Source organism: Anolis carolinensis, chromosome 1 (assembly GCF_035594765.1).
Source record: "Anolis carolinensis isolate JA03-04 chromosome 1, rAnoCar3.1.pri, whole genome shotgun sequence".
In the NCBI taxonomy this organism is placed as follows: Eukaryota; Metazoa; Chordata; class Lepidosauria; order Squamata; family Dactyloidae; genus Anolis; species Anolis carolinensis.
In genome coordinates, this window is record NC_085841.1 from 247,707,231 (window position 1) to 247,720,528 (window position 13,298).

Here is a 13,298-nt window from a genome sequence, read left to right on the forward strand (position 1 = left end):
GGCCCTGATTGTTTAATGACTGGAATTCCCCTGTTTTCAGAATGTTGTTCTTTATTTACTGTCCTGATTTTAGAGGGTTTTTTCCCCAAATACTACTAGCCATACATACAACAATCAGGGCCAGCTAACACTCCCAACAAAGCATCCCCCCGCAGAGATCAGTCAGTCCTTCCACGGATATATTACTCACTTACTTACTAACTTACTTAGTTTCCAACAGAAACAGACCCCTCAGCCTCAGATGTGGGCGAAACGTGAGAAGAGAATGCTTCTGGAACATGGCCATACAGCCCGGAAAACTCACAGCAACCCAGTGATTCCGGCCACGAAAGCCTTCCAGAACACATTGAAAGAATTTCCAAAAGGCAGGTATGGGCAAACTTGGGCCCTCCAGGTGTTTTGGACGCCAACTCCCACAATTCCTAACAGCCTGCCGGCTGTTAGGAATTGTGGGAGTTGACGTCCAAAACACCTGGAGGGCCCAAGTTTGCCCACGACTGGAACAAGGGATACTACTGGACTACGCCACTGGATGGAATGGGACTTGAGCCTTCGCGGATGTGGGTGCCTGTCCCTCTTTTCCCTCGGGCCTGGCGGGGAAGAAGGCAGGGCTCGTCTTTTTCTTCTTCCTCCTCCTCCTCCTCCCGAGCGCAGAGCCCGCGGCGCTGGGCTTGTTATAGGCCGCCCTTCCCACGTGGTTTGAACTTCGGTATAAAAGTTTCGGGAAGAAAAGTGGGCCCGATGGTGTGATTTGGCCGGTCAAGGAAAAGAAGGCGACGGAGACAGAGAGAGAGGGAAACGAGGGAGGGGAAGAAAAGAAGACAAGACCCCCCTTCCCTTCCTTTCCTCCCGTCGCCAGGAGATTAGCGGCAGATAAGCCGAGGAGGAGGAGGAGGAAGAGGAGGAGGAGGCACCCGGCGCTTTTCCATCCAAGCGCGACCTTCTCCTTCTTCTCTCTTTCTGCTGGGCGCCCGGAGGCGGAAGGAAGAAAGCGAGAGAGAGAGAGAGAGAGAGAGGGCAGGGAGAGAGTCAGACACACAGAGAGAGACAGAAAACTCGCCGGCGAAGGAAGGAGCCGGAGAACAACGCCTCTCCAAGGGGACGGCCGCTTCCCAGCCCTTTCCTGGGCACTTGGGGGGAAGAGCAGAGCCCAACTCCCCCTCTCCCCGCGTGGATTGGCAGCGGGACCCGGGACGGAGCTGAGCAGGGCTTGAGAAGGAAGGGGCCGCGGTCCACCAGCTTCCCTTTTTGGGGGAGGGAGCGGCGGCGGAGGAAGAAGAGCTTGCGGGTCCCCGCCTTGGCTTGGCTTGTTCCCCGATGAGCCTGGGCTGAGCCAAGCGCCCGCCTCTTTCCCCGCGGGGCCGCCATGAAGAAGGACCTGCTGCCGGAGCTGCCCGCCGGACAGTGACCCGCCAGGGAAGCCCTCCTCTCCTCCTCCTCCTCTTCCTCCTCCTCCCGCGCCCCCGCTCCTCCAGCGGCATGGCCCTCGGGGCGGCTGGCAGAGGGTCCCTGCTGCTGCTGCTCCTGGCGCTGCTGCTGCTGGCCCTGGCCTCGGCTTCGCCCACCCCGCCGGGAGCCGCCCCGCAGGACACCTGCACCTCCTGTGGCTTCCGTCGCCGCTCGGCCCCTGAGCTGGAGCCTGGCCCGGGCCAAGAAGGCGGCGAGCCCGGCGCCGAGGTGGACGGCGACTTCCTGGAGGCCGTCAAGCGCCACATCCTGAGCCGCCTCCAGATGCGCGAGCGGCCCAACATCACCCACGCCGTGCCCAAGGCCGCCCTGGTCACGGCGCTGCGCAAGCTGCACGCGGGGAAGGTGCGCGAGGACGGGCGCGTGGAGATCCCCAGCCTCGACGGGCAGGCCAGCCCCGGCGCCCCCGCCCAACAGACCAGCTCCGAGATCATCAGCTTCGCCGAGACAGGTAGCTGGGTGGGTGTGGGGGGAGGGGGGGTTGGTTCCCTTTCTCACCCAAACTTCAAGAAGGGCCGCCACGTCCAAGCTGGAGCCAGGAGCCCCCGGTGGCGTAGTGGGTTAAAGCCTTGTGACTTGAAGGTTGGGTTGCTGACCTGAAGGCTGCCAGGTTCGAATCCAACCCGGGGAGAGCACGGATGAGCTCCCTCTATCAGCTCCATGCAGGGACATGAGAGAAGCCTCCCCCAAGGATGATAATAACATCAAAATCTCCAGGCGCTTTCGTCGCTTTCTCTGTATATATCACTTTTATAACAATAAAAACTATAATAATAATAATAATACCTCCAGGCATCCCCTGGGCAACATCCTTGCAGATGGCCAATTCTCTCACACCAGAAGCAACTTGCAGTTTCTCAACTCGCTCCTGACACGAAAAAAAGCTGCGCTTTCCCATCACCTTGGCTTTACGGACATCTGTTTGGCGGAAAGGACCCCCTAGTTTGCCTGCCTTGGTTCTGTGCTGCCCCTCCCTCCTTCCCATAGATCCCTTGCCTTCTCCTGATCCTCACTGCCCACTTCCCCTGAACCTATCGGGCCCCAGTCATAGAATCATAGAATCTTCTTACCTCATCACACTAGAGCTTGGATCCACTTTAAATCCACTTTAGGGAGATGGCTTTAAACAGCTCAGCCAGACAGGTCCTGGACCTCACCAAACTACAAACCCCAGAATTCTGCAGGAGGCAGAAACCAGATTTAAAGTGGATCCATGTTCTAGTGTGATGAGGCAAGTTATTAGACTTGGAACCCCTTTTTGCCAAGAAGCAGGAAAATCGCATTCAAAGCATTCCTGACAGATGGCTATCCAGCCTCTGCTTAAAAGCTTCCAGCAAAGGAGCCTCCACCACACTCCAGGGCAGAGAGTTCCACTGCTGAACAGCTCACTCTCACAGTGAGGAAGTTCTTCCTAATGTTCAGGTGGAATCTCCTTTCCTGTAGTTTGAAGCTGTTGTTCTGTGTCTTCAGGGAAGCAGAAAACAAGCCTGCTCCCTCCTCCCTATGGCTTCCCCTCACATATTGATACATGGCCATCATGTCTCCTCTCAGTCCTTCTCAAGTCCTTCAGTCAACAGTTTTTCTATCTCTCCAAAACCACATGAATTGGCTCCACATTCCCTTCACTTTCAGGTACCTGTCTGGCAGATGCGTTGCCCCTCACTTGTCCATCCCATCCCTCTGCCCAGCTGCTCTTCTTCCAGAGCCACCCCTAGACAGATCCGATTCCTTGCTCAACCTAATTGCTTCCATGCTGTTAGTCGGGCTGCTTATGACCCATAAAACCCTACATGGCACAGGTCTGGGCTCTTCAGCAGATAATGTCTCTTTATAAGAAGCCTGCTCCCCTGATCCAGGCATTCTCTATTCTGTATCTGCCTTTCAGAAAAAAATGAAACGCAAAGCTATAGAATGGGGGGCACCTGGCTCCATAGCAGTGCGTGTGGAAAAGATCTCAGAGTCCTCATGGACAACAAGTTAAATATGATCCAACAATATCATGCAGCAGGGAGGAGGGAGCAAGCTTTTTTTCTGCTGCCCTGGAGACTAGGAAGTGGAACAATGACTTCAAACGTCAGGAAAGGAGATTCCACCTGAATATTAGCAAGAACTTCTTCACTGTGAGAGCTGTTCAGCAGTGGAACTCTCTCCCCCGGAGTGTGGTGGAGGCTCCTTCTTGGAAGGCTTTTAAGCAGAGGCAGATGTCAAGGGTGCTTTGAATGCAATTTTCCTGCTTCTTGGCAGAGGGTTGGACTGGATGGCCCACAAGGTTTCTTCCAACTATGATTTTATAATTCTGTGCTCAGACCCTAAGGCCATCAGGAGAGGACCTCCTCTCAGTCCCACTGCTATCACAAACAGGGTGAGTGGGGACAGAAGAGAGGGCCTTCTCAGTGGCTGTCCATGGACGGTTTGGCTGGTCAAATACTCTGGTTTGTCTGCTTTGTCCCATCTGTCTTGGTCACTCATCCTCCCACACTTGTCCTGCTCTCACCTGCCCCTCACTCACTTCTCACCCCATACACACTTGGAGGATCCCAGACCTCCATCCACTTCCCTTTTCCTGGAAACTGCTTCCCTAGGCATGGTTGGCTTTCCTTGGGGAAGATTCCCCTGCAGAGGTCTTTAGAAACTATGAATATCTCATCAGAGAGCAGTTGGCAAGAAATCAGTTATGGTGGTGGTTGAAGGACCTCACTTGGAAGTTGAACTGCCTTTGATGATAGTGGACTAACTAAAAATGACAACAGAGCATGGGGGGGGCATTGTCAGGGTATGACAGCTCCAGGCAGATGGCAGATCAGATACCCCAGGTTTGTTTGTGTTGTCCCATCCCTCTTGGTTCTTCTCAACCTGCCTTATTTCAGGACAACCCCTAGACAGGCCAGATTGCTTGCTCAACCCGATAGCTTCCATGCTGGATTCTAGCTTCTTGTCCAAGCCTTGCTTTTCCCAATTGCCCAGTTTTATTGATTCCCTTGGATTTCAGGTGCCTGTTTGGTTGATTGAATTTTCAGATTTTTTTTTGATCCTTCAGGGCCTCCCGTAGACAGGCCAGATTGCTTACTCAATCCAATGGCTTCCACGCTGGATCTGGACTGCCCACTTTCTTTTGTCTTTTGCCTCCTTGTCTTGTAAACCCTTGCCTGATCTTGTTGATCACCTTGGCTTCCAGGTGCCTGTTTGGCAGATTGGATATGCCTGTTTCATCTTTTTTGTCCCATCCCTCTCAATTCTTCCCAAATTGGCCAAGGGAAATTGCTTGCTCGATCCAGTGGCTTCCTTGCTGGATTCTGGCTCCTCACTTCCTTTTGCCATTTGGCCTCTTCCCTTGTAAATCTATTCCTGTTCTCATCAATCCAGACAGTATGGACTAGTATAGCATCCAACCCATTAAATCCAGCTAGCTTCTTCATCTGCTTTCCTGTTCTTGTGTCACTTTGTTGTGCCAATTGCAGTCATCCTCTCACCACTGGGTTTATTTCTACACCCTTGCTCCTCAGATACCTCTGTCATGCTTCATGCATGTGTACAATCCATTTCTCATGCCACTCTTCTTAGTTCATTCAATGCAACTGCTTGCCCTTTTCCACATCTTCCATTTTCTAGTGACCTAGAGAATATCTGTCACCCCATCCATAATATTGTGTGACCTGTTTGTCATTTAGCCATGCCCTACCACACTTGAAGGATGGCGAGGAGGGGCCTTGTCTAGCATCCCTAGGAAGGGAGTCCCATAGCCACCATGAAGGCCGTATCATATGTTCCCTCCAGAAGTGTCTGGGAGGACGGCAGGACAAAGATAAGGACCTATTCCATCTCCGAGTTTGAGCTGACTTGTATTTGAGAGTGCAGCCATTGCCATATCATATAATCTTCTCTTCCTTTTTGCCATGCAGCTCCTCTGCTCCACTCTCTCTGTCTCATTTCCTCTAACCCTGTTTTGTGACATATGCTTTCTGTATAATCTAAAATCCCATTTTGTAAACTGCCCCCTTGGGAATCTCATCCATCTAGCCCTTCACTTGTGAGGTTGTCCTTAAAGTGTCATCTCTGCATTGTTTTCTATTTACGTCTTCCATGCTCATCCATCTACATTCTGTTCATCCAGCGCATACACATGACAGTAAATCAGCTCAGAATTTATCCATATGTTTCTTGCCTCAGACATCCATTTACTGTATGCAGGAACCTCTTCTGCATTTTCTCATTCATCCTAAATATTACATATGGCATTCCGTTCATTTTTTCTCTTCTCATCAGCAATGTCTATCCATCCAGAGAATGCAATTCCCTGCTATATGCATCTCATTTTTCCTGATACTCTTGTGTCTTTATAATCAACTTGGTGGTCATTCTGGACTCTGGGCTTAGTCCAATTTAATCTTACCTAGAGTGTATTAGTTGATATGAATAGAACTTTGTAGTTACAGATAATCTAAATCCCACTCATTTCAGTTGACCAGCACTGAAAGGATTTGTGTCCATCTCAAGGGACACCTGAGGGTAGGACATCGAAACAGAGCATTCTTGACACACCTGTGATTTGTCCACATTGGAGTCTGATTTTCTTCTCCAATATTGTAGATCTATCATTTTCTCAGTCATCACCAGTCCACTAATGTATGCATCAGAGAAAGTAGTTTTCAAACAATGTCTAAAAGAAATCTGAAGGTCCGACTTGTGATTTATAGGAGTCCCATCAGTGAGAGGCAATGGTGGGCAAGCCTTCCTTCCTTGCAGCCTGTAGCCCAGTGGTTCTCAACCTGTGGGTCCCCAGATGTTTTGGCCTACAACTCTCAGAAATCCCAGCCAGTTTACCAGCTGTTAGGGTTTCTGGGAGTTGAAGGCCAAAACACCTGGGGACCCACAGGTTGAGAACCAGTGCTATAGACAAAGGACATAGCAAGGCAGTCTAGGTAAGCAGCATTCAACCTTTGGCCATTCAAAAGTATTTGAATCCAACTCACAGGAGTCAGTAGCCAAGTGTTTTGGGAGCTGAACTGTAAACAGTTGAGGACTACTGTTCTAAGTTATTTTCTCAGTTCATGTGGGCAGGGATGAGCAAATGGTATCTCTTATTGTACTACAACTCTCATGCTAGCATAATCAATGGTGAGGAAAAGGTGGGAGTTGCAGTCCAATAAGGGTCTGGAGGGCTTCACTTGGCCCCCCTCTGATGTTATGGACAAACGGTGCCACAAATGAATTCAACATGTTAACTGTTGCCAAGTCAATTTCGATTTATGGTGATCATATGAATTAGAGACTTTTCCAAATCATACTTTCCTCAGCCACCCTGCTCAGGTCTTGCAGATTTGGAGCAGAGGCTTACTTGATTGAGTCTTTCTATCTGTGATGTGGTCTTCTTCTTTTCCTACTCCCTTCCAACTAGCTAAGCATTCTTGCTGTTTTTGAGAGAGCCATGTCTTCTTATGATATGTCCAACAATCTCAGTTTAGTCATCTTGGCTTCCAGGGAGAGTTCTGGCTTTATTTGCTCCAGGACCCTAAATTCAATACATGAGGTCTGTGACTGATATCCAAGAGGTTGCATTTTTAAAAGCAGACCTTGTGGGAGAAAGTATGAAACCACTATGTGAGCTGCTGCTTGTTGACAGGAAGAAGATAGGTTACTGATGAATAGATGCACTGGACAAACAGAGAAATGGCAGATGGGCACTTTAACCTCATTGGTTTTCTCTTTCTTTTTCTGAAGGAGCAATTTCACTTGCTTATACTTTATTACCTGTATGCCACAGCTCAGACTATTTTAGCCTTGCTTGTTTGTTAAAGTTTCCATGTTCTGTGCAAATCAAATTTTCCAGATGTTGTTGGACACTTATCTTTCTGTGCTGTCTGGGACTGATGGAAGCTGTAGTCCAACAAACATCTGGAGAGCTGCTCATTTTCCTCTCTAGAGTTCATATCCTAGTCCAATGGAGGCCAGTATTGGCCCAAAACTGGTTGAAAAGGGGATATAAATTAATTAAATATTAATAGCAGCACACATCATATACAGTAGCATTCTGTCTACCCTGCCCTCAGAAAATGCAGGTTAAGAGTAACTGTTCCTCTGACCATGATAAAATGCAATAATACACACACACACACACACACACACGGGGAGAGAGAAAGAGGAACTAACTGATTAGGTTACTTAGCTATTAGCTAGCATTGAGGTTTGCTTTTCTAATATATTGCAGGAAGTGGAATTGAAATTAAATGGAATGAAGAATGTTTAGCAAACACAGAATCACTCAGATCCTTTGCATGTTTACTTAGTATAGTGGCTCCCAATCTTTGGGCCTCCAGGTGTTTTGGACTTCAACTTCCAGAAATCCCAGCCATCTTACCAGCTGTTAGGAACTGTGGGATCTGGAGTTCAAAACCCCTGGAGGCCCAAAGGTTGGGAACCACTGACTTAGTAGAAAGTATTTGAGTTGAATGGAACTCACTCCCAAATTATTGTGTTCAGAATTTCAACTTTTGGGTTGGAGGTATTTGGGCCGAGAGGTATCAGTGCCGTGTGTGTCAGATTCTTCCATTTATTGCTTGTGTTGCAAATATATGGCAGTCAGATATTTTTTCTTCTTGCAGTCTTTGATGAGGACCTGGGTTTGCATGTTTGTGTGGAGAAACACTGTGTGTAGTTCAGCATTGCTTATTGTAATTCATCCCAGCAGAAGTAGTAGGACCTAGAAGTAAGAAATGCCTGGGTTTTGTTACTGTAAGTAATTCAGTGGTGTTAGGAACATCAATTTAAAATTGCCCCTGAGGAGAAACTCTCTCAGGCCCATTGGCCAAGTGCCAAAGAGAGCTCCTGTATGTCTAAGAATTGTGTGGAAGACACAGTGTCAACATGTGCTGAATTTCTCCTCTTCTATACAACTATCAAAGCTGCCCAAGCTCTGCCCTCTTGGCAAGTTATAGCTGGGATGGCAAAGTTTGTACCATGTGAGTATAGGTGGGAGCTAACTGTTTCCCTGCCATCCCCAAAATATTATAATAATAATAATAATAATAATAATAATAATAATAATAATCATCATCATCATCATCATCATCATTTCTGTATTCTGCCCCATCTCCCTGAAGGGACTCGGGCCGGCTCACATGAGGACTAAGCCCGGTACAATATAAAATACTGTATCAAATGCATTTAAAACAAAGAACATATAAAACAAGCATATAAACAATAAAACATAGTGAACAGTCAACCAGTAAACAGGCACTGTTAAAGTATTCAATGGAGTCAGGCAATATAATATGCACGTGTGCAATCTTGCAATCTCTAGAGCTGGGCCAGATAAAGTGCAGTAGATGAGGATGGATGGAGATGAGGAACTGCGTCAAGTATGCCTATTCAGTCAAACACACACTAAAATAGCCAGGTTTTCAACTCTTTTCGGAATGTGGCCAGAGTTCAGGCTGATCTAATTTTCCTTGGAAGTGAGTTCCTTAGCCGGGGGGCTACTGCAGAGAAGGCCCTATAGAAAGCTAGCAGCTCAAGGAGATAGGAAAGCTTGAAGACTTTGCCTGTAATAGAATTGCATATGCGTTGGCGAAGGCTTTCATGGCTGGAATCACTGGGTTGTTGTGCATTTTTCAGGCTGTATGGCTATGTTCCAGAAACATTATCTCCTGACATTTCACCCACATCTATGACAGGCATCCTCAGAGGTTGTGAGGTATATTGGAAACTAAGCAAGGGAGGTTTATATATCTGTAGAAAGTCCAGGGTGGGAGAAAAAACTCTTGTCTGTTGGAAGCTGGTGTGAATGTTGTAATTAATCACTCTGAATTGCATATGTTTGTGGGTGCTTTAACCCTACGGTCCAAAATGAAACTGTCCAGGCTCAGATTGACAAACCCAGCTAAGAACTAGGCCTTAGTTAAATAGACGAGTTCCTAGGTGTCATGGGGCCACTGGGTGAGATTACAGAATTAAATCTAAATTGTAACCCAATCCTTTCTGTGCAAAAAAGCACACACCCCGTTCCCTCATTGCTAACAATCTGTGCTTTCTGGGAAAATTATATGCGAAGGTTGCCTTTGCCAGGCTGACACTTAAAAAAAAACCAAACCTAATTAGCACTTATCCAGGTGCTCATAGGGTTCCTTTCATGCCTCTCAATTTATTGGACCTTAATTGCTTGTATACTGATTTCTAAGGCTCTGGCGTTCTTCCCCGCCCCACATCCCAAAAAGCCTGATTAGTTTCTCTCTTGGAGCTCCCTTTGAAATAGGTTTTTAAACACAGGTACATGCACCGAGTTTACTTTGCAATTTATAGCTGATTGTTGTTTTTTCTGATTTGGTCATTTATGTGTGTTATTTTAGGCACTTACTAATGTGATGCAGATATTTCACTTCGTGAGTGTGTATGTGTAAGGGGGGTGGGGAAGAGAATCCATTTCTTTTGAATTTAATGCTATTTTCTTCTCCTTCCATCTTTTCTCCCTGTTAACATAGATGACTTGGCCTCCTCCAGAATGCGTCTCTATTTCTTCATTTCCAACGAAGGGAATCAGAATTTGTTTGTGGTTCAAGCCAGCCTGTGGCTTTACTTGAAGCTGCTTCCATATGTCTTGGAGAAAGGCAGCCGGCGAAAAGTAAGAGTCAAAGTGTATTTCCAAGACTCGGACACTAGCAACAAGTGGAATGTGGTTGAAAAGAAAGTTGATCTCAAAAGAAGTGGCTGGCACACATTTCCCATGACAGAAGCAATCCAGGCTCTGTTTGAGAAAGGGGAGAGAAGGCTGAACTTGGATATTCAGTGTGAGGCCTGCGAAGAGTATTCAGTGCTGCCAATTTACGTGGACCCTGGGGATGAATCTCACAGGCCCTTTCTAGTCGTGCAAGCCCGGCTGGCTGACAACAAGCACAGAATCCGGAAAAGAGGCTTGGAGTGCGATGGCAGGACCAATTTATGTTGCAGGCAACAGTTTTACATTGACTTCAAACTCATTGGGTGGAATGACTGGATCATAGCGCCATTGGGTTACTTTGGGAATTACTGTGAAGGGAGCTGCCCGTCCTACTTGGCCGGCGTCCCAGGCTCAGCTTCCTCTTTTCACACCGCAGTTGTGAATCAGTACCGCATGCGAGGGCTCAACCCAGGGACCGTGAACTCCTGTTGCATCCCAACCAAACTTAGCACAATGTCCATGCTGTACTTTGACGATGAATACAACATCGTGAAGAGGGACGTTCCCAATATGATTGTGGAAGAATGTGGCTGCGCCTGATTTGGAGGGGTGTGCATCAGAAAGGGGAGGGAAATGGGGGGAGGGGGAGAGAAAATTCCAAAACTGAATGGAAACAGAGGGTGTTTTGGGCTGTATTTCTTCCTTCCAGGCATGGATGGATATTTAAATCACTGCAGAGGCAGCAACAACAAGGACAACAAAGACGTATATCATTTCACTCTGTTGTCAGGACAGTGGCGGTTTGTGGATCTTGAACACTAAAATATGCTACCACTTATAAACTAATGCTATGAAGTACCTTAAATCCCACCCACACACCCAAGGACACAAGCACACGTACACATAGCAACACACACATACACACACACACATGCAAGTTGCATGATTCAGCTGGGAGGAGGAAAGCAGTTGCTGAAGGGGAGTGTACATTTGTTGGAGTGAGACACGTGGATGGCCCACTAGCCATTTCCCTTCTGTTCGCCAGCCATTTGTTTTGGATGAAACCAATGGGAAGCGCAAGAAAAGAAAACCGTTTAATATATTCTCATACACAGGTATTTAAGTGACCAAACGTACAAATGACCACCATCACCTCTAAGGTCTAAAAAAATGAAGACGGAAGTAGCAGGCTACCTGCTTATGGCAAGATTAGCCCTTCCTCTTGATGTTAAACATAATGTACATATATATATTATGAAAAAAGAGAAGAATCACAAATGGCCTATAGCACTTCCAGGGTAGAATATTGATGGAACCAGCGGGGCGGGTGGGAGAGGGAGAGATCGAAAGATACAGAAGCAAATGTTGTGATCTTAATATAAAATGGTTGTTGTATTTCTTCTGAACGATATGTTGGCATGATTTCATGCTTTAATGGATCATTAGATGCTCCTATACCTGCCCCATGTGGACTGTTATTGTAGTTATGGCCATCTGTAAAGGGCTTGTTTTTCCCTAACCCGCCCTGTCGGTCCCTGTTTTGCTCACTGTGCTTATGAACAGTTTTTTATGTTCTGAGAACATTGGCAACATCCAAAGTAGCCGTTTGTGTTCCTTGCCCAGGGATGACACCAGAGGCTCCCCCCCCCCCCCCCCCGGAGCTGTTGGGAAGGAGAAGAGGGAAGGAGACAAGACACCATCAATAGCACAAATCCATTGATGAGCCCTAAAGAGAAATTATGGCCAGGTGGTGGATTACCGTGATTCAGGGGAGGGAGACGCAGTGTGACAAGGAAGAAACATCTGGCCCATTTTGGGAAGAGAGAGAGAGAGTATGGAATAGAAGACAGTCTTTGTTTTGTTGTTTCCCCGGATTACCTCCTCCAAATATGTCAAGGATGGCTGCAGAGCTCAAACACTCCCCTCCCCTCCACTTGCTCTAGCATAGCACTCATAAACTGCTTGAACGCACGTTATTATAGCACTTGCAGATTTCAATGCCTTGAACGGTTGGTACTTACTTGATGGTGCACTTCTCTTTGCTCACTGTCTCTAGGTTTAAAAACAAGTGCCGCATGAGCTATGCAATTTAAAGTGTTGACCCATACTAGATGAAACTGGACTGAAATGAGATGGTACTTTTTGAAATATTTTTTTTATACTTGAAATTAAATCTTTTGCTTCTTTTTTTAAAAAAGCGAATGATTGCTTTTCATGTTTGCACTGATGTAGTTGCATGACGTAGTCAAGAGAAACTGCCATTTGAAAAAAAAAGGTTATTTTTATAGCAGCAAAAAAAAAAAAAGTGATAATGATGAAAACAGTGAAATGTATTATACATAAAATTTTGGAACCAAAGAGGCCAGCATATTAATTGTAATTTTTATCAGATGGCAAGGCCATCCTATAAATATATAAATATATATATCTCAATCATGTAATGATAGTGAACACTCTCCTGTGAGGCCTAACAGTTCTTTTTCAGGGTGCGAAATGGATTCCATTGTGTTTGGTCAGCGTCTTTTCTATGCCATCGTACGTAGCAGACATTATAAGATGTACATCCTTTAAGAGAAAGAAGGAAAGAAAAACCTAAATGTTGTTTGTTTAATAGAATCCCTTGTAGGTTCTGCTCCATAATAATTTAAATACCAAACAACTTTCACTTAGATATGCTGTCAGAGTATTTTACATTTGTGTACAGTTTAAGTAAATAAAACAGATCAGAAACAAAAAGTCTGGGAACTGCAGCAGCTTCTTGCCGTTGCATCGGCCTGGTTTAAGAAAACTTTGTTAAAAAGTATCCACAGCTTGGAAGATCAAGGTCTCCTTGGCTGAATGGGTTTTATACACACTGTCAAATGAGACCCTGAATGCATAACTGATTGCAGGATGAGGGTCAAGAAATCTCTTGGGATAGGTCCCTGGATTGTTAAGTTGCACAAGGCTATTGCTAATGGGGCAAAGCCTAGGGCATGAATGGGAACAATGCAGCCTTCTAGTAGCCCCAGTAGCTGGCTGGGATCTGCAGTTCAATAACATCTGGAAGATCTCTTGTGCCACATAGCAAGCAGAGGGGAGATTGTGGCCCGCCAGATGTACTTTGAGAACTCTTCCTATGGCCCCATAATAGCCCATGACGTACACTGCTGCATGTGGCTGGTCAACAGTCTACTGGAGG

General features: G+C 46.6%; 1 protein-coding gene across 1 annotated transcript; it reads left to right on the plus strand.

Moving 5' to 3' along the window:
- The first annotated feature begins 761 nt into the window (after positions 1–761).
- inhbb (inhibin subunit beta B) lies at positions 762–12,853 on the plus strand. The gene is made up of 2 exons (XM_003214900.4): positions 762–1,918; positions 9,942–12,853. The coding sequence occupies exons 1-2, from the start codon at positions 1,480–1,482 to the stop codon at positions 10,715–10,717; spliced, it is 1,215 nt and encodes a 404-aa protein (XP_003214948.1). The 5' UTR covers positions 762–1,479; the 3' UTR covers positions 10,718–12,853.
- Positions 12,854–13,298: the final 445 nt, after the last annotated feature.

What these genes read in the sequence shown, in the direction of transcription:
- inhbb (XM_003214900.4), top strand. Translation starts at nt 1,480, where the DNA reads ATGGCCCTCGGGGCGGCTGGCAGAGGGTCCCTGCTGCTGCTGCTCCTG. An exon ending in CATCAGCTTCGCCGAGACAG is followed by an intron (nt 1,919 to 9,941) that starts GTAGCTGGGTGG and finishes CTGTTAACATAG; the next exon opens with ATGACTTGGCCTCCTCCAGA.